We start from the raw sequence: 27,428 nt of genomic DNA, 5'->3' as shown, positions 1-27,428 counted from the left end.
CACCGCCCCCACAATTGTACAATTGTGATTATATCACGAGTGTGTGTTTGATGCTGCACATTCAGCAGTATTACGACTGTACAACGCTGTCTGTAAACCATCTAGTGATTGACACCATGAGATACGATGACGGAGAATGTGCTTATGAATCACCATCAAATAATATTGATACCAGGAGTTCACGAAAAGGTGAGAGTAAACTGCCCCATTGAGGTTACCCCGTCTTAAGCGGCTAGTCAGCTATTCACCTGAAAAATTTAGGGAACGCATGTTACAAATCAAAATAGCTAATTTTTGTCAGTGATGCATCAGATTTTGAAATGTCATCCACATGTCTAAAAAATCCCTCAGCAATATGAAAAAGATATACTTGATATGTTCCTGAGATGTTCCAGCACCTTGAGGTTCAAACGAAGTACAGCAGCAGTAAAATTTCAAACATAACCAGCAACAGCTACACAAAATCTGCCGAAACATTATCAAGAAGCAATGCCACGGATTCAACCTTTGACAACCTTTATATCAACAACTTTGACTCTTTTTTTCAAATTTGACAGTCATACAGGAGAGACAGCAGTAACAGCATAATAGACATTCCATTTATAAACATTCAGTCTATGACTAAAGTATGCCTGAAATCACTTTCCGTCATTTTGTAATATTTCATTTACTGATTTTACAGGCAAAACATCTCTCGCACTGGATTGTGTGCTTAATGAGGTGAGGTGAAATTGGGTTTTAACATTGTGCTTGAGAATATTTCGCTCATATGACGACATGCATGTGTGTATGTATGTGCGGCTGCTTATACTAGCCCAGACTAAAGCTGGTTTTATAGTGCCAGCACACTGAGATACAATGCCGCAATGAAGCGTGAATACCCCACTCAGACACATTATACTGACTCTGAGCCGACCAGTCCTTGTTGTACCCATTAATGCCTAGCGCCAGGCAGGGACCAATAAGTACCATATTTTAACGTCTTTTGGTATGACGCGGTCGGCAGACACTCTAACCAGGACACCACGGAGGCGGTCTGACACACAACAAATAGTACATGACCAGTTTGAAAAATGTTTGTTGAACATAACTGGAAGCCACTCTCAGTCAACAAAACTGAGCTATCAATATCTGTATTTAATATTATCAGTATTTTTCAGGTCCATTATCCTAAAGTTAATCCGCAATGCACGGACAGGTAAACCATAACAATGTGAAAGCTTTGCTTGCTCGTATGGATAATTTACAAGACTCAATGTTGATTTTCAAGTTAACCTGACAAGTTCACAAACGACAGGTTTATCAGATTTTCTTGCAGAGAAGTTTCCTATTACAGTAACAGTGTGGATTTTATGAGAAAACATCACTCACTGCAAAGTTTCACATCAGCTATCTAATGTTTGTGGTTGTGCATGGTCTTGTGTTCAGAGCTCATTACCAGCGAGGTGAAGGTAAGCAATGTTAGCATAGCATAGGATGGGTGACCACACTTGGCACCTTGACTCCCTAGTTTTGAGGGCTTTGTCATTGCCCCACGCTGAAGATGTTTTATCTGGTCTCTTTAAGCAAGTGACTTTTCAAAAAGGTGACCAAATTTGTCACCATGACTCCCTTGGGCTTTTGTATTGCCCCACACTGAATGTGTTATAGCTGGTGTCTCTTTAAGCTGGGAGACTATATATGTAGATTATCCCTGCTTTAAGCAAGTGACTTCTCAGAAAGATGCCGTTTCACTCATCTGTCAATGGTAATGTGAAACCTTCCAGCTTTGTATGCATACTCCTAAAGGAGCTGAGAATATATTTCAAAAGCAACTGTACCACTGACCATTGGTAATAATACTGTTAGCGGTTTGAGCATAAAGTAGAGTATGGAATCAAATGCATTACATCTACTCATTATTATTATTGAAATTCATAACTTTCTAATGGAATGAAAAGTTCCTGCTAAAGCTTACTCTTGACTGGAATAAAATATCACTTCTTTCCAATTTATGTAAGCTAAGTGTCTATCCCTCATAACAAAAATAAACAACTTGGGCTTCTCAACATTTTATTAAAGATCCTCAGTGCAGCATATGCAAATGACATCTGAAATGCATTAATTCAACATTAAAGTGAATTTACAAAAGTCATTCTTCTCAGCTTAATATTCTGATACACAAAGGTAGATACTTAGTTCATACTTCTTTCAAAATACATTTTACATTGCACAATTAATAGATACAAATTAAGGAAATTTTGGAATCAAAACATAGCATTTTTTCTAATGGGAAAAAAACCTACAAACGGCTGTGTCCGGTTTTGGAAAATTCAATAACTGACAATGCCAAAATGTGACCAGCATTACTAATGTCAAAAGTTACTGTTAAGCTAAGGGCGTTACAATTATCATGATGCTTAGATCACTCACTAACACAGGGCCAAGCTATCAGCAACCCGTCATGACTAGCGGTAGTAATCTGCTAGTCATGAAAGTTAAGCTGTAGTGATCGTGTCATCTCTGTTCTTATCTGACACAAGATGCGAGTGTGTATCTGTTCTCATAGCACACTGTGCAATCTGCTCTTATCAGCTGTGTAAGTATATTTGTCCTGAAAGAGGTTCACAATTAACATTAAAAATTAAGGATATATCAAAAGTTACTGTGTTAGAAAATTTACAAAATAATATCCTCTTTCATTGACAAATACGTTTTTCTGGTTTGCAGTGCCTCCATTGGAACCCAGTCACTCATCTGTTGAAAGAATTAGAACATCATCTTAGAGAAACTCTCATACTGCAAGCATAAAATGTTACTGTACCTAATCTGCATTATTGAATATTATCAACAAGTATCTGTATCTTTTACTTAAAAACAAAATATTCAAATCTGTCCCCAGAAATATGACTTGCAAACCTCCCCTATAAGTAACATATTGAAATTATATCAATTGATGAGAAAGGTCTAAACGGAAAGAAATACACATTCTGTACTAACAAACTAAGGCTGATGTTGAGATATTCTTTCTTTAGTTAGTCATGGAAGAGTAAGGTCCCTTGCTATTCAGATGCTTTAAGAAACTCCTTGACACCTTGTAGGAGCTTGGCAACATGAACCAAATGGAATTTGCTTTCTCACAATCATCCCACTGTACATTATTACCAATCTGCAACCATGATTATTAACAACGTTTAACAATAATGATGATGATGGTGATGCGAGTTCAACATGATGGTGAGCATCAGTGTCAGGTATCCATTTCTTCTTCCTCCTCTACGTCCCCTGCAACACACAACACAGCTCTGTTTATACCTTTCATCAACCTCAAAACATAATCCCCCGTACTCAAAATAAGTACGTTTTGGACTTATCCAAAATGGTCAACATAGAAGAAGAATGTATATATACTCAGAGGCAAAAGTTGTGATTTGGACCTGAACCAGAGAAAAAATGTGTTAAAATGGCCAAAGAAATGCAACAAAGCAGTTGTTCGAATCACATGAAACTTGCAGTGCTTCACACTTAATAGGCTTCAGCTTCATACAACACTTCATAGGTGAGGTGAGGTGAAATTGGGTTTAACGTCGTGCTTGAGAATATTTCGCTCATATGATGACGTGCATGCATGTGTATGTGTATGTGCGGCTGCTTGTACTAGCCCAGACTTAAGCTGCTTTTATAGTGCTAGCCCACTGAGATATCATGCCGCAGTGAAGCATGAATACCCCACTCAGACACCTTATACTGACTCCGAGCCGACCAGTCCTTGTTGTACCCATTAACGCCGAGCGCCAGGCAGGGACCAACAAGTACCATATTTTAACGTCTTTTGGTATGACGCGGTCGGGGATCAAACCCGCGACCTTACGCTCTCCGGGCGGACGCTCTAACCACTACACCACGGAGGCGGTCCACTTCATAGGACAACTAAGACCTTGGTTTGGTTTGTTTATTGTTTAACGCCACACTCAGCAATATTCCAGCTATATGGCGGTGGTCTGTAAATAATCAAGTCTGGATCAGACAATCCAGTGATCGACAATATGAGCATCGATCTACGCAATTGGGATACGATGACGTGTGAACCCAGTCAGCGAGATTGACCACCCAATCCTGTTAGTCGCCTTTCATGACATGCATGGGTTACTGAAGATCAATTCTAACCCAGATCTTCATGGGTTCCCTGAAGCTTGATGTCTTGGAGGAACAAATATCATCACACACATGATGCAGGTTAATGCTGATGATACCAACCACTGGTTTTAATACAATTGTTAATATTATCTACAGGCCACTGATATGGCTGAGGTGCCAACACAAAATATTATACTTACGATGACAGGAGCTAAATATATTCCCTGGAATTCTCTTTGGAATTAGGCCTTAACTTTTCAACACCATCAATCCCTTAGGATAAACATAACTTTAGCATGAAGGACTTCTGGATTACCTCTACTCTTCTTTGCTGGGACATTCTCTTTCCCAGGAACTTGACCTGTTTTCAGCATCTGGTTCAACCTCTCCACTTCCTCCAGTGTTTTTGCACTAGCAATTGCTCTCTGGAATCAGTCAATGGTTTAAGCATATGAAAGTAATGAAAAATATAAATATACTGACTTGGTATTCCCTTTCAAAAGTTGAGTGGTACAGATAAGTCTGTAACTGGTAACTTCTTTGAGTGGCAGATTTAGAAGTTGGAGAGTCAGATAAGGACAAACTCTATAGTATGTACCTGCTTGACAATGATACAAGAATCTGTATCAAAACGTTGCATCACCTGAATAAAGAAGTTGTTCATCCATAAAGTTTGTCCTTATAAGTCAAATAGGATTTCACAACCCCAACAGCCAGTTTTGGTCAAGAACCTAGTTTACCCATCTTTATATAAGACACCTAATTCATGTGTCAGTGAGTCAGATGCAACACTGCCTTGAACATACGGGTATAAATTAACAGTACTCCAGTTGTATAACGAGGACACAGCTTAACGTGGGGGGAATGCTCAAAGAGACGGTTTCCACATTGGGAAACTATGAAAACAGGTATGGAGCTGGGTGAAGTGAATTAGAACCCATGATGACAGGTTCCTGGCACACCCAAGGGATGCAACTCTGCACACTTAATTGTAGCTCCTTAAATTACTGATCTGAACGTCTCCGCTTTGAACACAAGAACTATATACAGCTATGCAACTGCAGGTCAGCTTAAAGAGTGGATAAAATACAAAAGTGACATGGATTGAAGACAGTTACCAATTTGGTGAGAAATAAATAAAACAAGAAGACAAAGTCATCAATATCCCCCGCAATGGCAAAATACTCTTCATGATTATGTCTACGAGTTATGATTATGTCAAATATTTAGGTGTGTATATAGAACAGTGGAAGGAGAGTATTGAAAGGTTTTTAAAGTTCTGCTCCACAAAGGAGCACTATCACCAATTTCAGTCTAAGTCAAACTTGTTGCCATGGAAACGCCAAACATATTTTATTCAGAATTCCAAAACGACCAAAAGGCACAAGTACACCACCAGATCTATCTATGTGCCAAGTTTGGTGAAGAAATAGTGAACAGTTTTAGAGTTCAGCTCCGGAAAAGAGCACTACCACAATTTCAGGCTAAGTCAAACTTGTTGCCATGGAAACGCCAAAAATATTTTATTCAGAATTCCAAAACTACCAAAAGGAACCAGTACACCACCAGATCTATCTATGTGCCAAGTTTGGTGAAGACATATTGGACGGTTTTAGAGTTCAGCTCCGGAAAAGAGCACTACCACTAATTTCAGTCAAAGTCGAACTTGTTGCCATGGAAACGCCAAATAATTTAATTCAGAATTCCAAAAGTACCAAAAGGCACCAGTACACCACCAGATCCATGTATGTGCCAAGTTTGGTGAAGAAACATTTAACGGTTTTAGAGTTCTGCTCCGGAAAAGAGCACTACCACTAATTTCAGTCAAAGTTGAACTTGTTGCCATGGAAACGCCTAAAATATTTAATTCAGAATTCCAAAAGTACCAAAAGGCACCAGTACACCACCAGATCCATGTATGTGCCAAGTTTGGTGAAGAAACATTTAACAGTTTTAGAGTTCTGCTCCGGAAAAGACAAATGTGCACGGACGGACGCACGCACGCACGGAGTCCATTTTAATACCCCCCGCAAAACGCTTTGAGGGGGATAACAATCACAGGTCTTGGTGATGACCATACCAAGGACTTTATAGTCCAATCACACATGGAGACCAACCTTGATAGACTCAATCTCCTCCCTGGACGGGCCTGTGGACAAACTGGCAGCTGCAGCTCTCTTCTCAGGCAACTTCTCCCCAGGGACGAATGTCTTGCTGCGTTTACCAATATCAGACACAAGTTGTTGTCCCTTTTTGCCTTTGAATGTCTTGGCTGCCAGTTCCCTCTCCTACAAACAGACATGAAATTTATCTATTATCTCATCCCTGCAGACACTAATATACAAAAACTTTGCACCAACCTGTAGAGGATGCTGAAGGATCTACTTATTTGTGAAAATTAAATCATTAAGAAAAATACGACAAGTTCACCAACGAAACAGAAGTGACACATGTGGTCTCACCTTAGGCAAGTGAGTTTGTTCAAAATTGACTCTGTTCACCCAGCAGAAAATGGGTACCCGTTGGGATAAGTCATGTGCCTATAACCTCCTTGCGGTCTAACGGGCAGCTTGGGTGATCCAGGGTAATAATGTGTTTGCGCCAAGAGCATGCTTACGAGCATGGATATGTGTGCATTATTAATAGTGCATATTTATAATATATGTACGCATTATAAATATGCACTATTATCATTTTATCATCAAACATATTTGTATATATATTGATCAATCCTCTACTGAATTCACTTACCATGTAAACAATGACCCACCTTCAACTTGATTCTTTGGAAATCTAGAACTCGAAGCTGGGGACATTTGTGTATTACATACAGTCTGTACAATTTCTTGGCTGTCACTGGATTCCGTAGCAAGCTGCAAACAGTTGAAAAAGAACAATCAGGCAACCCATCAGATAATCACACAAGTCAGTGCATATGCTAAACATACAGGATTACATATTGTATATATTCACTTCAAAGCATGTGTATCACAACTTTAACAAACTCACTTCTCTCACATTTAAAATGCATCTCTTTGTAATTGAATGTACCTGATTGTGAAGTTCGTAAAAAATGATGTTTTGTGTCATGTGTATCATAGCTACCTGAAACAATGTAAATAGCTGCCTAAAAGTCAGATAAACCAATGGTTGATAGCATGAGCAATGTTACAAGCTATCAATCATTGGTATTCACTCTTCGTGAAGAAGTTCTTTCAACAAGCTTGACATACTGATGACATGGGAGATGAATGATATACTACTCACATTTAGCTAAGGATCACAAAAATTCACAACTTCACTTAATGTAGAGTTATAATTTGAAATTATATCCATTTAAAACTGGATAAATAATGATACGGTAACCCCTCTTTAGGCAAACAGCCACTTTTATTTAACTTTATGCACTCCATACATGCGTAACCATAAAAATGGTTTTCATGGCACCAACTTGCAAATCATGGAATGAGTCATTGACAAATAAACATCACCTGTTAATAGCAGACAGGGATCCACAACATGCAATGACATACTGAAACCTAGGATCCATGCTAACAATAAGCTTAGATATTTAAACCAAATTTGACCCCACATCATAGTTTTCTGTTGAATCCATGATTTGATCCATAGTAAAGTGTGAATAGTAAATGTGGTTTCACAACTGAAGCTTGAGTCATATTGACTACTACAGACCAAGGCATAATTAGGACTGACTAGTTCCACAATCATACCTCAGATGTAGTAAAGTCTTGAGAGAGCCCAGGTTATCCAGATCCCCCAGTTCTTGAAGACCATTGTTTGTGAGGATCAGTGTCTCCATGTTGGGCAGGCTCTCCTCCAGTCTCTCACCAATTCGACTGCAACAAGTACAGAGTAGTTAAGTCAATATCACCACATCCTTTTAATCACTCAATGCATTACACCAATTTGCCACCAATACCAATTACATAACTTTATTTCGAACTGAATTTGAAAGATGCTCTGTTCCAATAGCAGAATACAGGTATTAGTGAGTGAGTGAGTTTAGTTTTACGCTGCACTCAACAATATTCCATGACGGGGGACACCAGAAATGGGCTACACACAGTGTTAACATGTGGGGAATCGAACCAGGGTCTTCAGCATGACGAGCCAACACTTTTTTAACCTCTAGGCTACCCCACCGCCCAAGGTATTAATCATACAAGATCAACATACCGTAGGATGATTTTACAACTATGCGTTAATGTATTGCCATGTCATCTTGCTGGTCACCAGGTACTAACGACTCATTGACAACCTATTAAGCTTGTTAAACCTACGCTAACCAGATTTCATTCTGAGCTTACATCAAGCCTGCAGACCTATTCTTTTTGGACAATCTGAAAACCTATTTAACTTCCATGCTTTCTGACTGATGAATACACAATGCCATTTAGAAATTGGTCAAACGTAACATATGTTGCATTATGGATTATGCTTTCTGATGACCCATGAAGATGCAGGTTAGAATTGGTCTTCAGCAACCCATGCTTTTCGTAAGTGGCAAGTAACAGGATTTTTGTGGTCAGACTCGCTGACATGTCATCGTATCCCAATTGCTTAGATCAGTGCTTATGCTGTTGATCACTGGACTGTCTGATCCACACTTGATTATTTACACACTGCTGCCATATAGCTGGAATATTGCTGAGTGCTAAACAACAAATCAAACCAACAACACTTTCTGGGTAAAGTACAGATTCTCGTACTTTTCTCTTTGGTTGCTGTGCTGGCAATAAGGAACCTCTCTCTGAGACTGTGGGTTTAAGTCCTGGATGCGACTCCACAAAACAAAGGTAGCACAATCTGTACTTTACTCAGAAAGTGAAATGTCAAATATAACAAATGTACTTTCTGACCTACTTTTCCAAACTTACGGATAAGACTTATTAAGAGTTTAAAAACCAACCCTGCTTGCCTTAATTAAAGAGAACAACTAAACCACACAAACAATAAACATGAACTCACACTATTCTGTTGTTGTTGAAGAGTAATGACTTGAGTCGTCGAAGCAGCGGGAACCCATCCAGCTTTCTAATGTCATTGTCAGAAAAGTCTATTGTGTCAAACTGGTCCTGCACAAAAAAGTCAAACATTGTTTATTGTCTAGATAAAAAAGCAGGGTATCAACTGACTATAATGACCAAAAAACATTAAGAGCTAATACTTTGAATAAATGACAAAAACAAAATTTATATGAAAACAAATAATAACAAGTGTTTGCCACTGGTATGGCAATGTCCCCCACCGCTAAAGAATGGAATATCTATATTTACTACTTTTTATTTTTTGGTCACATACAAGATGCCTGAAATGACTGGTGTCTGCATAATCACCCACTGTAGGCTGTCAACATACTTGAAAACATTGGGTGCAATGTTTTATGAGATATCGTGTTTAATAAGTTTGAAAAGCGTGCAAAGTGTCGTGGTGACCTTGAAGATGTGGTGACAGTCCAGGAGATATCGTGTTAACAAGAGTTAAAAGCGTGCAAAGTGTCGTGGTGACCTTGAAGATAAGGTCAAGGTCACCAAAATAAACTAGTGTCTGCATAATCCCCCAATGTAGGCTGTCACCAAATTTGAAGACATTGAGTACAACAGTCCATGAGATGTCGCATTAAGAAGAGTTTGAAAAGTGTTCAAAGTGTCATGGTGACCTTGAAAATAAGGTCAAGGTCACCCAAATCGACTGATGTCTGCGTAATTACCTAATGTAGGCTGTCACCAAATTTGAAGATATTGGATACTACAGTGCATGAGATACAGTACAACCAGAAATTATTGAGAATTTAAAGATTGTAATTTTTTTTTTTTCACTCATTACTCATGTATTAAATGTGAATATTAGCAGAACATAACTCCAGATTCAAAGACAGGTGAACAGTTAATATTTTGTCAAGTCACCATGGGCAGCAATGCAGGCTTCAATGCGGAGGGGCATACTAAGAAGTTAAAAAGTCAGGGTCCATGCTGTCCCAATATCGGACCACCTCTTCCTTCATTTCAGCAATATTTGTCAGATTTTTCTTATTGACACTTTCCTTCATAAGTCCCCAAACATTTTCTATTGGATTTAGGTCAGGGCTATAGCTTGGCCAGTCTAAAAATGTCAGATTTTGGGTCCGAAACCCGGCCTGTGAATGCTTTGAACGATGTTTTGGGTCGTTGTCCTGCTGGAAAATCCAAACATTTCCATAGAACATGTGAGCAGATGGAAGAAAATGTCCCTCGAGAATATCCATGTACCGCTCACTGTTCATATTCCCTTCAAATACACAGAGGGGCGTTGCCCCTAACACAGATATGCCACCCCACACGTTAAATTTCGGACTGTACTTTGGGCGCTGATACAGAGGTTTTTCAGTTTGTTTGGTCCAGAATTTCAGTGTATTAGGAAACAGCCACACAGAACTTTCATCTGAGAAAATCACATTGTCCCAGTTAAAATTTCAATGCTGTAAGCACCAGTTCAACCTTCTTGTTCAACAAGAATACAAAGCCGCCTCCTGTCACTGACAGTCAATTTTCTGGGCCTACCTGCACCTCCCTGTTGCTAAATGCCATATCCATTTGCAATATTTTTCAAAACACGATAAACAGTGGACAAAGGGATGCCTGTTCTACTTGAAATCACTTTAGCTGATCTGATGTCCTTGTTATAATACTCTAAAATCAACTTCCTCTTCTCTAAATCATCCATACTGAGGATCACTGAAAATGTCGTCTGCTAGCAAGTAAACAAAGGGGGATAACTCTTCACAAACTAATGAAAAAGGATTAACGGAGTTGTCTCTCTTGAATGAAACCAAGCACTTGATAGCTGGTCAATGTTGTTTATACTAGAAATCCAATTAAAGGTCACATGCAACTAAAAAATCAAACATAATTAAAACACAATTATCACTTCTCCATGACATATAATATGCATTGCTGATTATGAAAAAACAAATATGTAATTTTTTGAGTAAAATTGATATTTTATACTTATCCTGACTCATGCTCTTTTGCTTGTCCCCTTCCTCTTGCGAACATAGTGGAACACTTGTATCTCCTTAATTGAAGCTCCCTTCAATGTAAAATCACTAATTGGTACTCACCCAAGAGTTGCCTCCCCTGCCCTAAGCGCGGGAACAGGTGTCGCCACCCTCTGGCCTCATGCTTCACTCTCTCCTGATTTAGCGAGCCCAACACTTGAATTTACAGGGAAATCCAAAGTGTTATGTGGGGAGGATGGGAGGGCTAACCTCATGAGTCAGGATAAGTATAAAATATCAATTTTACTCAAAAATTACATATTTTTCCTTATCCTGACTCATGCTCTTTTGCTTGTAGAATCCTCCGGAGTGGAGGTGGGCATAAACAGAATACTTTGGATTTATAATTAGTGATTTAAATAACTTATACTGTAATAATTTCATGGAACTTCATAAAGGCATTGACTTAGGATATTTCCTCTATAATAAGCCATAGGTTATATATTACCATAACTGGGGTATTACATTACTCATATACTGATATACCAAATTATATAAATAGATATAAAAGCGACTCTGATAGAGAAGCTGTACAACTGAACATAAAACTCAGTATGAGCTTAAGGTTGAATAACCTAAGTTTAAATATATACATAGCCCTAGAACTCCGTGGAGTTATAAGCTAAATAATGTATGTATAATATACATAATAATCTCGTGGGGGTGAATATTAACGCCTATGAGGGACTGTCAGTTGCTGAGCGAGGACCAAAGGACCGAAATGGTGAATGCCAGAGACGTCCTCGGTGGTGATATCTCTCAGATAGTGATTAGCAAACACCATGTTAGATTTCCAGAAGCATCCTTCCATAATTGTATTCAATGAACAGTTACCGTGAAGGGCGAGGGTGGAAGCCAATGCCCTGATTTCATGGGGATTTGATGCTGTTGGAGGGTCCAGTCCTGCTGCCTTGTAGAAGGCGTAGAATGACAGTCCTTATCCATATAGATATGGTGGTACGAGAGACTTCTGTCTGATTGATTAGTAGGCTTATAACGGGATGAACAATCTTCTGAGCGATCTTAAGCCTTGTTTTGGAACGACGTAAATAGATTTTGAGAGCTCGTACTGGGCATAGCGATAAGTCCAATGTATCTTGAGATCCGAGAATCGAGGATAGTGCAGGGATGTGAAATAACCTGTCTGGTTGGCCTGGTAGTTGATTTTTGGCGATGAAATCCCATCTTAATCCCAGGTGCGCTGTGTTTTGATTGTCATCAAACTGTATCCTCTCATAATCTAGAGTGTGAATTTCAGATATTCTGGCTGCCGTGGCTAGCGATAACAGGAAAATTGTTTTCTGTGAGAGAAATTCAAAGGTTGTCGATTCCAATGGTTCATAATCCTCACTTGTGAGGTGTTGTAGCACTACATTCAGATCCCAAGCTGGGCGTGGAACTTCCGCTTTGGTCCTCCAATCGAAAGCACGTAGTAAGGCCAGTAACTCTGGTGTTTTGTCAATTTAACACCCGTTCTCATAGAAATCACAGAACTAAGCTGCAAGATATGTGGACAATGTCGAGCCTTTTAAATGTTTGTTTTGCCGTAAGTAACACAAATAGTCTGCCACTTGAGGATGCGTAGCATCTCTCGCTGTAAAACCCTTGTTTGCTGTGTAATTTTCGAAACTGTGCCACTTGTCGTCGTAGAAGTTATGAGTTGAGTATCGTAAGGCAAGCGTGACCGCTTTGCCGCCCTGGTAGAATATCCTCTCTTGTTTAAACACATTTTAATACAGTCCATACATTGAAGTTTGAATACTTCTGGGTTTCTGTGCACCTGTTTGGTGTGTGGATGTATTAACAGCTTTGAGCGCTTGGGTAGCTCTAGTGCCGGGTTGACCGATTTCTTGTATTAGAATGGGAAACCACGTTCTGGCCCGGCCAGTAGGGTGACCAAAATGAGTTGTAGGCTCTGTGTTTGACTGATTTTCTGTAATACTTGAGGTATTATTGCTGGGGCTGAAACGCGTACGCATTGAGGCCTTCCCATGATATGCTTAGAGCGCCCTTTGCCCATGCTTGTGGGTCTGGAACTGGTGACACCGAATGTCGGTAGTTGATTGTTGAATCTTGTGGCTTAATAGATCTACTAGCTAGCTCCTATTTGCTTGATTATCTGTGCAAATATCTCTGTATTGAGCATCCATTCTGTCGGGCGACGGTAGATGTGTCCGAGAGAGCGCGCCTGCTAGTATATTCCTGGCTCGGGAATGTGGCATGCTTTGACATGTAGATTTAGATCTTGGATTAATTGAACAGTTGAAAGGTTAAAGTCAAAAGGTTCGGGCGATCTCGCGTTGAGCCTTGCCTGTTCACATAGAACGCCACTGTCGAGTTGTCGGTATGTATCATTAGGTGCGCATTCTGTAGAATGTTGCTCCAATGTCTTATGGCGTTGATTACAGCTTTCATCTCTAATGAGTTTATGTGGAGCTTGCTTTCTAGCTGATTCCATAACCCTGATGCCGTCCGGTTGGTGAGATGAGCTCCCCAACCTTGGAGCGACGCGTCTACATATAGATGGGTTTTGAATTCCTGCTCTGCTAAACGAATCCCTTCACAGACATTCGATTCCTTGGTCCACCATAGTAGATGAGGTCTGAGATGTTTCGGTAGACTGAATGGTTGTAGGTCATCGAGATGTGTGTTGATGAAGACCTGTAAGGGACGTAACTGTAATCTGCCTCTGACTGTCAAGTCTTGGGCTGATGTTAGAAGACCTAGTAAGCTCTGCCATTGTCGAAGTGGTAGCGGAGAGAGTAGGGCTGGTGGAATGATCTGCTGGATCTTGAGCCAACGGTCTTCTGGTACGACTATACGGTTGAGATTGGTGATAAATCGAATGCCTAGGAATTGCAGATCTTGCGATGGTACTAGGTCCGACTTGAGTAAGTTTACTAACCATCCCAGCTGTGTTAGTAGCTTTATGATGTAGTTTAACTGTAGTTTGAGATGCTGTGGATCTTGATCAACTTGTATCCCGTCGTCGAGGAAGAACGCACTGCGTAGCCCTTGACGATGTAGATAGGTAACAATCGGTTTCGTTATCCTCGTGAATAACCATGGGGCTGATGATATTCCGAATGGGAGTACTTTCCACTGGTAATGTAACCCGTCTAGTGTAAACCGTAGGTATTTCCTGGATTCGGGATGTATAGGGATGTGCAGATAAGCATCTTGTAGATCTATACTGCCCATGTAGTCCATGGGGCGAATCATGTGCCGTAACTGCGGTAGATGTATCATGCGGAACCTCGGTGATCTGCGTAGATAAGTCTTGTTGAAGAAGCTCATGTTGTAAATGAGTCTGTATTTCTCCTTGGGTACTAGGAAAACTGGGGAGTAGAAACCTGGTTCGATGTTTCCTTGATCTATTACTTCTATGGCCTGCTTGGTTAGGAGTAATGTAACAGCCTCTCTTAACTTTGGTAGTTGCTGTGCCTGTACGTCGAACTTGTGAGGGTTGACTGTTAGCGGAGGCTTGGCCTGTAGTGGGATACGAAATCCGTGTTGAAGAATGTTGGAGACATAGGTGTCTTGAAGCATTCCCCAGTTTTCCCAGTGTAGTTGGAGACGTCCACCCACTTGTGACGGTTTATAGTTGCGGGAACCTCTGGGTGTCCTGCCTCTTCCTGACCCTCCTCTATAGTTGCCATATGGGCGACGAAAAGAATCTCTTCCCCTGGAACTGGCTATCTTCCTGTCTCTTGCTCTTTGTAGGCCCGTGAATTTAGATCTCCCTGAGTATCTTTGTGAAGTCTGTCGAATGACACTGGCTAGCGTGTCCATCGATTTAATCATCAGGACTTCTCTGGAATCCTTGGTGACTTCCTTGGAGACTTTGTCTATTCCTCCGTCAAAGATGGATGGGGAAGACCACGGGGCTGTATATAGTGGAGCTGTAAAGTTCTCACCCCAGTTACAGGAAGCGAGGAGGCCTTGACGACGAGCTAAGGTCAGTGCTGCTGAGACAGACGTGAGATGATCTGTTAAGAACTGCTGGTCCTTCTTTTTGCATCAGTAGGGCCGAGTAAATCATTCTATCATCTTCCGAGGTCGTGTTACTTAAATCTGGTGATAAGTGTCTCATTTATTGTTCTAGATCTATTTAGACCAAAGAACATACGTCTCGTCATGGTTTCTATCTGAACCAATTTCCGATCATCAATCTTGTAGTACTTGTTCTTGGCATCGGAGATCAGCTTGTAGTTCTCATCGATGTCTTAGCCTTGAAGAAGGGGTCCATATTATGCGTGGAGAACTTCTTGGCGTGAAAGTTTGGCAGATGTGGTGTCTGAACCTTCGTGGCTTTGTGGAATGCTGTATCTAGGTTCTGTGTGGTGCAATCGGGTCGATTGGGGGTAGTGTGATAGCATCTGCATCGTCTTCTTTCATCAGGTATGTCTGCGCCGTGTTGCCACTCTTGGAAGGTGATGAGAGATCTAGATTATTGACCATCCAATATCTTATCTCTGCATCTGAGAAAATAATTCCTCCATCATCTTCCATTCCATCATCATTAATGAGAGGTTGTTGCTCTTCTGATGTAGGACTGTGTGGCTCTATCTCTATATCGTTTGACGCTTGTGGAGATCTAGTTGTAGGCTTGTGTGCAGACCTGTGAGGTGATCGACGTGGTGATGTACGTGGAGATCGGCGTGGTGATCAGCGAGGCGATCGTCTTGGTGATCTACATCGATAGGTTGATCTTCTTGGAGACCTGTGAGGGGACCGTTGGTAGCTTCGCGAAGCTCTTGTGTAGTCCCTCGATGTCCTTTTAGATGATGACGATCTGGGTTCAGGTGTCCTTCGCGAACGCCTGCGCGAAGCTTCCTCTGCGTCCGGTCCTGGGGAACGGTGATATGACCTTCGCGAAGGCTTCCGTGAGGTCTGATGATCAGATTCCGTATCTGAGTATGACGCCGAAGAAGGTGATGATCTTTCCCGCCTTCGCGAAGGCTGTACATCTGGGTCCTTCGTCCAGGTGGTCTGTGACTTCCTTCGCGAAGGCGGCATCGTCGTGGCTGCTACGCTGACAGGGGTGCCTCTGGGGTGCTGTCACGCTGGAGCCTTGAAGGCTCGGACCCTGGGATGGCTGCTTCTCCAGTCTGTAGTGGCCTTCCATCATGATCATGATCTGCTTCATTAGATCGTCTGGGATGATCTGCGCGCTAAGTAGATGGTGCCTTCTCTGGGCGCTGATAGCGGTGGGGCCCTCAGCGATCTCGTCTGACATCAGTGTAGAGGCATCAGGCTGCATGGTGATCTCTGCTGAAGTCACTGTCGCTGTCACTGGTCGCTTCTTGTGGCGATGTCGGGTATGATGATTGGCTGGTCATCGTGAGAGGCCCAATTCTGCTGCTGGAACGATCTCGCTGAGAAAGTTCTCGGCGACTTTTCAGATTTCCCTTTGGAGGATGACGCTGCCCTGGGGTACGAAGTCTGCGTTGAGAAGACGTTGAGGCCCTCTTGGACTTTATCTGCGATGACGGGATGTCTGGGGAGGCCGGTCGCTTCTTAGAGGTGACGGACTGCATCCCACGTCCCTCTTCCGATGGGGTCTCAAGCAGAACACCAGACGGGAGGGGTCGCCGACAGCAGCTGACTGGATGGGAAATCCGATGTATCGCCATGTCTACACCTAGTTTGGCGTGACCTATCTGCAACACGCCTCAAGACGCAAAGATGGTATTTATTAAAGGCAGAATTGGTTAAATTAATGCAGTAACTGCAACGTGAATCAAACGCACAAGGCGTAGTACAACTAGGGCATACTACATGCGGATCCGCAGCGGAAATACGTAATCTACAAATAGTACAGTTTTTCATCAACGTAATACTAGCTGAACAATCACGAACTCACGTGAATAAACAGTAGAAATACAATTAATTATCAATGCAAATTAATGAAGGATACTAGCTATACCTTTATAGTAAACTATAAGAGGTAACTAAGAAAACCAAAGGATATAGTGTGTAAGGAGACACAGGCGCTCTCACATCCTGCTCACTGGGCGAAGAAGGAGAGAGTGAAGCATGAGGCCAGAGGGTGGCGACACCTGTTCCCGCGCTTACGGCACGGGAGGCAACTCTTGGGTGAGTACCAATTAGTGATTTTACATTGAAGGGAGCTTCAATTAAGGAGATACAAGTGTTCCACTATGTTCGCAAGAGGAAGGGGACAAGCAAAAGAGCATGAGTCAGGATAAGGAAAAATAAACAAAATTATAAGCGTATAATCGCAAATCAAAAGTGCAATATTTTGTACTTGGGTTTACCTCCCTCGAAACGAAGCAGCCGGGATACCGAACCCAGTCAGAGCGGGTGGGTGTGCACTCAAGTGTAACGGCTGGTTCATTAGCAGATGCCGCCTACGCGGCTCATTGTGTGTGTATATATAGAGATGTTGGGTTTTGTAAATACATGCTCATTTTTTGTGTATAACATTTTGCAATCAACAGACATCATAACATGTCATGTGTTCAAGTATCACACTTGCCTGTCTGTGTAATTACATAATGTGACAGAGACCGAACTCGGGCCATAAATCAATGCGTTTTGTTTATGGTGTATAGCCTGATTGGTGTTAAGTTCAAATTGCATGCTGTCAGTGATAGCAGTTGTGTATTGAATATTGTCATTAGCAGGCAGACAGGCAGGCAGACACACAGGTGTCAATAAAACAAGACATTGAGTTTTGTCTGTGACAGCGACATATCTATATCACAGTTAGAAATTGTGTCAACGCTAAATAATGACATTGCTTTTAAGTATCGAACTGAGAAAGTGACTCGGTAAGAAGAACGTGTGGTGAAATAGACAAATGAAATTATATAAACAGTTTATTTACTGTCATAACATATAAAAAGCTCGAGCCTGTGAGACATCAACAAAACATTATGAAAATAGCTCACACCAAAGCCTTCACCGAGTATTCACCAGACAGCCCGCTTCCAAGTTGCGAGAACCTATTTCACTGCGCACATGCTATGAGCGCAGCCCAGCTGTTGAAACCTGTATTCCCCAGACTTTTCTGGGGAAAATTAGTGAAACGCTTGAACTCCGATTTCGCGCGTTTTTTTTCATCACGTTATTTTTCAACTTTATAAGTTGAATTTGCATTTTTGACGCTTTGTTTCGGTAAGTCCATACCGAAAGGTATCAGAATCTGCAAAGTTGTGTTTTACGTTGCATGTGGCCTTTAAACATATTCCTAAAATTCTCAATAATTTCTGGTCATACTATATCACGTTAACAACAGTTTGAAAAGTCAAAGTGTCATGGTGACCTTGAAAATAAGGTCAAGGTCACCCAAATCGACTGGTGTCTGGGTAATCTCCCAATGTAGGCTGTCACCAAATTTCAAGACATTGGGTACAACAGTTCATGAGATATTGCGTTAACAAGAATTAACGGACGGACGCTGCTGAATACATAGTCCCCCGTTCCGCATTGTGGCGGGGGCACAATAATAATTTCAAAAAATTCAATCCACTGTGTGTTGCAAATACAGTATTAACCTATGACATGATACGCATCCATCAATTTGTGTTTATAAGTTCTGTATTTGTAGATTTTCCTGCATTATCTGAGTAAACATTTTTAAAAACACTACATTGTATCCCTCTAGTATATTCAGCTAATTCAGTTGAACTAACAGGCGTTAGCACAATGACTAAGAAACGAAGTCAATAAAATTAATATGTGAAATTTGAGATACACCATCACAAGACATGATGATTGATCATTTAAATAGTAATTCCTGTTCTGTTAGTCATGAAAAGGGATGAACTTATCCTCTGGCCATAACTGATGATTATACCCTGGCCTGCCTATTTGAGGTTTGTATTTTGTTTTATGTCCAAATACATGACATACCAGATGCATCAATGGTCGGAGTCTCTAATCAAGACTGGACAAGGGAAACCTGTGGTTGATATTAAACCACACCTGTCATTTGGATTTAATGACATACAATCAGTGTTCGAAATTAACTTCGGTCCTTAGGCCAGAAGAAGACTGAAAACCACTTGGACCCAAAGCTTTTGTTTTCTGCAGGTCCTTATGGCCGACAGCTTTTTCATCCCTAATAACTAAGAGCATTATTTCTCAGAAAATATCATTCAGTAATTTCTAGTTTTTATCTCGATCAGCAGCTGTTGTCTGTAAGTGAAACGACTATCATTTTTGAGGAAGCAATTTAGATTATCGAGATATGATCTCTTAACCTCTAACAAGTTATCTGAATGCATTGCAGGGTATCCTTTTCACTAGTCAGTGACTAGAGTCAAATTAAACTCTTTAACTTAGTTTGCTAGTTGTCACATTTTTTGTTTGCTAGGAATTACATATAGTGAAGCCAAAATATAGGGCCTACACATTCTGATCAAGACCCACAACTTTTTATGGTTCTGGGTCCTTAGTGACTGTAGCTTTTCAGGGTTAAGGGTAAACACTGCATAAAATCTGACCATTCAGTCATGACGATACCTCTGTTACAACTAGCGACAGTCATAAGGAACTAATCTGCTTATCTTCATATTCTCTTACCAGGGCCCCCACCTAGTTGCCAAATACTCACCAGTGTTGCACCAAGATTTTCAATGACTGGTATTCTGTAGCCTACAATTAAATACAAAAGCAATTAGTTACATGATATTACAATTAAAGAGCTGAACACACCAAATGTATCAGTCTATACAGACTATGAGTATGAAATTAGCGTCAACATAAACAATCACAACAACACTTTGTCATCTATTTCCAAACACTGCTGTGCTCTTTTCAGGTCCCTCAAATATTGTGTCTTCACAAACCATCACAAATGACATTTCATATATACGTGTATCTGCATTGAAATCTTGCTTCTTGTGTTTCTGTTAGTGTTTTTATAATACCACAGTGAGCAATATTACTAAAATAGGGTTGGCCAGGGGTTCAAAATGTTTTTTAAAAGCCACTTGACTCGGGGCAAGTGACATAAAGAAAGTAACTTGTCCCAACTAATTTTCCACTTGCCCTGATTTTTATTACATAAACATGATGATGTAATTATGAAAGAATAAATGAACATGGTATTTGATATTAATGTTTTCTGGACTATTTATCAAGAAGTGATAAATAGCAACGAAAGATAACTCAAGTTTATTATCATTGCGAAAATTACTTCATTTCGTTCTCGTATATTGTGTAACATTTTACCAGGTTCTTGCTAACCCTTTTGTCAAGTTTCTAACTCTCTACACACTTCCAAGTGGTTTTTGAAGGCAACCTCAACAGTGATCGCCTGAGTTCGAAACCAATATTGCAAAGTAATACTTCGATAAATGTGAAATAAGGCAAAAAATTCAACAATCCATCACTTTACTTAGCGATAGCCATGAAGAAATTTGTGACCGAAATTTGTTGACAAAAATCAAACGAAATCTTGCATTCACCTCTCATGTCCAACTCACGATCTCTCACCGGGTTGGTGTACTGTGCAGACTGCTCTATTAGTTCTGCTGTTAGACGAACCATTTTGTATGCTTACAGTTCTTCTATAATATATTGTTTTTATAAGTAAACGCCAAAAGCCAACAAAGTGTATATTCGAAACGTTTCACCGCGTCCGCATGGTTGTAACATCCGGTCACGCATGCGCAAACTAACAAGGCAGATAACTCTTGAGTACGTTTTGCTGCGCCCATCATAGACTAACGCTCAGTCCCCGAATGCATTTTTTATACATATAGACATACACAGCATCACAGTTTTGGGATGAAATAATTTCAGTTAAATATGTTATAGTGGGACTTGTAGACTAATGCTTAGTCTCTGAATATATAAAATATTGATATTAACAAATAAACCCCTTTAAATTGAAAAGGAGCCCTAGTGAGTTAGGAGATTCAGATGAAACTGGGGGGAAATCTAGACTTGCTTCATCTAGGGATTTAGGGAGGGCTGGGTGGAAGAGAAAATAATGTGGTTCAGGGACTGTGAGACAGACAACGCTCATCACTGCATGCGTAGAAAGGGCAGAATATTTTATCGTGAAGAGAAAATATTACTATGAGTAATCCCATGACCAAAAACACATTGTTCGACTGTTCCCGTCTTTATTTAAATTTCTTGGGAGAAACATCATTGGTCAAAGAGTTTTAAGTGTCCAAATATGAGGACACAAATCTTTGCAAGACCCTATATATGATACCTTGCCTATTGAGTGAGTGGGTTTAGTTTTACGCCGCTTTTAGCACTATATTCCAGCAAAATCACGACCAGAAATGGGCTTCACACATTGTCAACAGCCTCCAAAATAAATTGTTGACATACATACCTAAACTAATTTTTATTTAATTAAATAAAAGAGTAGACTAGGCAGCAGGGGCGGATACACCTTTTCTTTTTTCTGGGGGTGGGGGTGGGGTGTTTGCACTCTTCATTTTTACGAGAGTTTCAATGATCATTTAATAAAGTTTCAGGACAAAGGGAGGTGGGCACCCCTGCACACGCACACACACACACACCGCTGGACCATCCTATGGGTAACAAGTAGGTATGGACTAGCCATGTTATGATACCTATAATCATTACTTCATCTTTCTGTTCTTTTTTTTATAATCCATTGTCCAGATGCCATAATGTGTGATTTTATTTATGATATAAGCTCTGTATGTAAAGTTTCAAAATCCTTTTCTGTGTTGTTCTTTTTTTTATCTGTATGATAGCGTTAACATTTCAATTTTATCACTCTGACGTGAATACATTTCACAATTAATCTTGCTTGTTCAGCTGTAGCTAGAACTAAGAATCGATTTAATCTGATTGCATTATAAACATTTCTCACTATGAAACAAATAAATTTTCCCGATGTTACAAATTATAACAAAGGTGCTTCCCGTTGCCCCAGCTAGTGCAATTGTACTGTCAACCAACACGGGTGATTACATTTATTCAACCCCATCCACAGGACTACGTAAAACACAACCCCTCCAAAAAACTATTAAAAACACTCCCCTGCCTGGTTCTTCATCACGCGAAACTCCCATCGAGTATTTATTGTGTCAAATGGTGGCTTAACTTATATTTTATGAGAGCTTCAAAGTATATCGCAACAAAAGTCAATCGTATCAAATCTCACCCAGGATGCCCACGGTAGAAGCTCGCACTAGTAGGGCTTCAACGAGTCCATTTTCTTGGACTCGAGTACTCGAGGGGTGAGACTCGACTCGGACCCGAGTACTCGAAATTCATACCTTTCAAGCAAACAATAGCGTAACTTGCATGACATCTGTTCCGATCACACAAGTGAACACTTACTTCATTCCGACTTTATATCGTTATGTGACTAACATTTCCCATTGGTCAGAATCAGTATTTTGATGTTTACTTGACAAATGTTTTTTTTCATCGTAGTTCTTGTACTGCCTGCAAAACGCAGTGATATACCGCACAGGCGGCATTTGGTTATTTTTCTCCTTTCTCTATCCAGATCAAGATACGCCCATACATTTGATTTTTTAATCTTTCTCCATGTCTATCAATTGTCAAGATAGTTACCTTATCATTTTAAGAAGTGAAATTTCAAACGATGTATAATATTTACTCTCATCTGCAGACTTGTAACAACTAATACCATACAGCCACACCGTGTGATGAGTAAACGATTTAATCTAGGTGTTAATGAAAACATTTTCAGATGGGTTAAAGAATTCAGGGTACATAGAACTCAGTATGTCGATCAGTGTCAATGGCTATCAATCTTCTTTTCTCTCAACCTCTACTGCATTACCAAATGGCTGTGTTCCTTCATCCGGACTCTTCGTTTTGTATACCAATGACTGCTACTTGTCAATATATGACGTGTTTACTGTGAAATTCGCAGATGACGCCACTGTTACTGGCTTAATTTCTGATTCTGAACATTATTATCGTCAAGGCATTGACAAAACCGTAATGACAGTTTTTTATCAAACCTTTATTCAAAGTGTGTTGACCTACAATTTTCTATGTTGGTATGGGAGTCTGTCTCATTGCAACAAAAACAAACTTTTCAAAATTGTTAATACCGCTTGCAAAATTTCTGGGGTGTTCAAGTATATTCCCTTTATCTATGAGCGCCAGATTGTCACAAAGGCAACTAAAATTAGATTTGATAGTTGACATATTTGATCTCACCATTTTGAACTACTTCCTCCTGGACACTGCTGTCGATTACCTTCCCTCAAAACAGAGTTCGACAGTCTTTCATACCATCAAGTATTCGTGAATGCAACAAATATTTTGAATCACCATCACGTGATTACAACTAGAATTATTCAGCCTCTTTACCTATGTGGTTAATTGAATTATATCATGTCAGTTTTATTGTGTAAATAGCATTCGTTTTGAGCATGTAATTATTGTGTATATTTTTGTGAACTGCGTATATATTCATATTGAGACAGTTGGATGTATAAGAATTTCCTCCGGCATAATAAAGTTATATCATATCTTAATATTAGACGTTAACGGCCTCTCATGCTTAGCACATGGCAGACAGTCTGTCAACGTCAATAATTCAAGTTATCTCCCCTTTTCGAGTCCTCGAGTCCTTGTTATTTCCAATCAAATGGACTCGAGTCCAGCTAAACCCGACTCGTCCTCGAGTACTCTTGAGTACCCGTGGAAGCCCTAGCACGAATGTACCCACCGTTAAATGGCACGTATCGTATGTTCAGTCAAGATCAGAGTTACACACTTGATATGTGAATTCACGGGCACGTGGGTGTCGCACTGATCTTACAACGATAAGTCACACCTAGCAGTTTTGCCCTCTCTCGAAGGGTGCATCAAGTACATTTAGGGATCTCTGTTTCTATACAGAGAAACACTTACACACTAATTATTTAACTGATCACGTTACAGCGTCATTCGGTTCCTGTCTTTTAATAAGTTTTTGAATCCTGTGTTAGATTTACCGAGAATAAACGCCTCAATTATTTTGTTACACATATGCATAAATATCTCTTTGTCATAACTTCAGTGTTTCATTTTATTTAACTAAATGTATTGTTGGCAATGCTTGCGATGTCTCTACTTTGACAAGCTTGTATGAACGATATTTGTTGTAACCATCTTTACAACGCCTACGTCGCAAACTTTAAGATATATAATACCCGTGAAGATCCGGGTTAGAATTGGTCATCATGTTTGTCTAAAAGGGACGACTAACGGGATCGGGTGGTCAGGCTCGCTGACTTGGTTGACACCCAGTTGCGAAGATCGCTGCTCATGCTGTTGATCACTGGATTGTCTGGTCCAAACTCGATTATTTACAGACCGCCGCCATATAGCTGGAATATTGCTATATCAGGTGATGAAGGAGTAAATATATACTTTGAAAAGTCGTGTTCATCACAATAAAGAAGTTGACATCCATAAAATTCTTGCCTTTAGTGTGATATACTTAACGTTAATGGTCCATTTCTTTCTGGCACCACATTTCGCTGCTCAGAGTTGTGTCCCTTGGCTATATCAGAAACCTTTGATTCTGGGTTCGATTCTGGGATCGCCCCGATTATGTGTGCAGGTTTGTGAGCACGGGTTCGTGGGTTTCATCAAAGTAGTAACTGTCACTTCAAGCCTATCTCCTACAATAGGCCGACACCCCATGATACGTAAGAAACTCTGTGGCGTTAGACCCAAAACTCCATCAATCAATGACGATGAGATATGTGTGTGTGCGTGTGCGCGCGCGCGCGTGTGCGTATTGTTCATAACGTTCGTAAATCACGCCGACGACCCTGGGCCTAGATTTTCGAAGCTTTCTTAGCGCTAAGATAGTCGTAAGTTAATGTTAATGTATGGCACTTACGGCTATCTTAGCGCTGAAAGAGCTTCGAAAATCTAGACCCAGGTTCTCCACCGTGGTGCTGTGGGAATATCGCTAGAAGCGGCGTAAAACCATACTCATTCACTCCGTGTTTTGAAAACTAAAAACTGACCAAATACGAACTTACAATACGATATTAATTCTGGCATGTCTTCCGTCTTCGACGCCACAGGCAGGAAATGCCTCTCTCACATCCTCACTGTTCCGTCTATTTTCGGAATTCCTTTGTTTAATATAAAACTGTACATGAAATAACCTATCCCAAACGGGAAAATGCAATTTATAAATAATAATGTCTTCACGCGATGGCGACACGTCTGAGACGGTGTGGTTCAGCATACTCGTGTCACAGTCCTGGTAACCTCCCCATTGACCACAGTATGGCGTCACTGCTCCGTAGTACGAGGTAAACTTCCACGGTATGCAGTCACCGAATGAAGTGGAACAACTACTTGACAATGCTGATTATTATATGTTTAATGGGAGTAGAGTCGGATATGGTTGAGATAATATCTGAGATATAGAGCTGTAAACAAACTATATTATAGTGTTGTCACGTACTTCGATCGTCAGTTAATGTCACCGTGACTTGGGGGTCAAAGCTGGTTGAGTTTCCGCAGGTCCAACGTGTAGAAGCTTAGGGCAAATAGTTACCACTCGTGTCATTTCGGTAAATGTTACGGAAAGGAAAGACTGGGGTCGATGTGTAACGGTAGCCAGGGAATAAGGACCGTTAAACCGATTTAGAACGAGGAGCTGCAAATCGGCAAACTTCGCACCTTTCCGTAAACGCAATTCAATTTTTAGCAGCATTCGTGACCAACTCGTGTTATTCCGGGACAAGCCGAATGGCTTCTTGGAGGTTACGGAAAGGGGCGAGTGGTGACGAATGTTTGTAGCAGGTGGCCGATACATTCGTCACCACTCGCCCCTTTCCGTAAACTCGCTTTTCGGCTTGTCCCGGAATAACACGAGTTGGTCACGAATGGTGGCCGATAGTGGGATCTGTTGCAATGGTGTCATTGAGAATGGTTTGGTGTTTAAAAAAAGATTTTCACAGAGACGTATCAGGTCAATCTACAGAGTTCGACATAATGCAGCCCGAAAAAATATTTTATTTTAACCGGAAATGAATATGGACTTTAATGTAGATATGTTTGCTGATGTATATATTTACCAGTCTATTGATTTCTACGACCGCGCGTGCTACTCCTGTGGTTCCATTTCAAGGAGTATAGAAACTAAAACGTAGCTGCATGGAGCTGGAGATTCTGGATTTGGCAGGGGTCAAAATACATTTTTTCAAGTCATTATTAATGCATCAGGGAAGGAATATATTGTGTAACATTTCATGGACTATAAATACACCATTCTATGTTTTTCATCTCTTTTAACAATATTCAAGCAATGTGGCGGTAAAACGTCAGCAGTGGGCTTCATGCACTATATCGATTGAGGTAGCCTTCACCATAACATTGTCCTCAGGTATCCAGTGCTACTAGTTGGTTATCGTCACAAGTACCAATTCGTACATCATTCTGTTAAAACTAGGACACTTTCTTAAACACTAAAAATACATCGGCCTTATCAGCCTGTCTCAAAATTCCTGAACCATATTTTCCTTTCCGCCCAGCCCTAGACTAAAATCTAGTCCCTTGAAATGAACATCTTTTTCAAACTAATTATAATCGAATATAAAGAAAAGGAGCCCGGAGACTTTCTTCATTATCACATCTGAAACTGTGGTAAAGTGAGGTGAGGTGAGGTGAAATTGGGTTTAACGTCGTGCTTGAGAATATTTCGCTCATATGACGACGTGCATGCGTGTGTATGTGTATGTGCGGCTGCTTGTACTAGCCCAGACTGAAGCTGGTTTTTATAGTGCTAGCTCACTGAGATACTATGCCGCAGTGAAGCATGAATACCCCACTCAGACACATTATACTGACTCCGAGCCGACCAGTCCTTGTTGTACCCATTAATGCCGGGCGCCAGGCAGGGACCAACAAGTACCATATTTCAACGTCTTTTGGTATCTGTGGTAATGTAGACTTGTCACATATTCTAGACTTGCATTGGCTTTCATGGATATATTTGTTTCAGGGTCTGTATGACAGTCTAACCCAGCCCTTACTGTAATACCTAAAGGAAGCGGGTCCAGATTCATCACTCACTGGGATTCCCTTCCAATTTAAATGGGTGGTAAGCGTAAGCGTTAGACTACGGTCTTAAGAGATAACGTCAAAGACGTTTGGTTATCACAGCTTTCAGGAATATTCCAGAAATATCATGTGGGCGGACACCAGAAATCTAAACACTAAACTGTATTCCGCCTAGGATTAAAAAACAGTCATAATTGTGTTTAAAAACATGTCTCTGTTTTAGGCTGTTACT

General features: G+C 40.6%; 1 protein-coding gene across 1 annotated transcript; it reads right to left on the bottom strand.

Moving 5' to 3' along the window:
- Positions 1-2,038: 2,038 nt before the first annotated feature.
- On the bottom strand, positions 2,039-20,812 carry LOC124260063 (U2 small nuclear ribonucleoprotein A'-like). Its single transcript, XM_046694308.1, has 8 exons — positions 20,614-20,812; positions 19,758-19,798; positions 9,106-9,212; positions 7,848-7,973; positions 6,887-6,989; positions 6,234-6,404; positions 4,433-4,541; positions 2,039-3,264 (listed from the first exon to the last, which is right to left on the bottom strand). Exons 1-8 carry the CDS (start codon positions 20,693-20,695, stop codon positions 3,230-3,232), a joined length of 774 nt encoding a protein of 257 aa, XP_046550264.1. The 5' UTR covers positions 20,696-20,812; the 3' UTR covers positions 2,039-3,229.
- Between the last annotated feature and the right edge of the window lie 6,616 nt (positions 20,813-27,428).

The sequence above is a fragment of the Haliotis rubra genome, unplaced genomic scaffold (genome assembly GCF_003918875.1).
Source record: "Haliotis rubra isolate DU_JTF1 unplaced genomic scaffold, ASM391887v1 Scf75, whole genome shotgun sequence".
In the NCBI taxonomy this organism is placed as follows: Eukaryota; Metazoa; Mollusca; class Gastropoda; order Lepetellida; family Haliotidae; genus Haliotis; species Haliotis rubra.
The sequence above is the reverse complement of the archived record's forward strand: the minus strand, read 5'-3'. Positions and strand labels throughout refer to the sequence as shown.

Coding starts and splice junctions, on each gene's coding strand:
- LOC124260063 (XM_046694308.1), bottom strand. CDS start 20,695: ATGGTTCGTCTAACAGCAGAACTAATAGAGCAGTCTGCACAGTACACC. Junction 4,542..6,233: donor AGGAGATTGAGTCTATCAAG/GTTGGTCTCCAT, acceptor GACTGATTCCAG/AGAGCAATTGCTAGTGCAAA. Junction 3,265..4,432: donor CCCAGCAAAGAAGAGTAGAG/GTAATCCAGAAG, acceptor TGTGTGTTGCAG/GGGACGTAGAGGAGGAAGAA.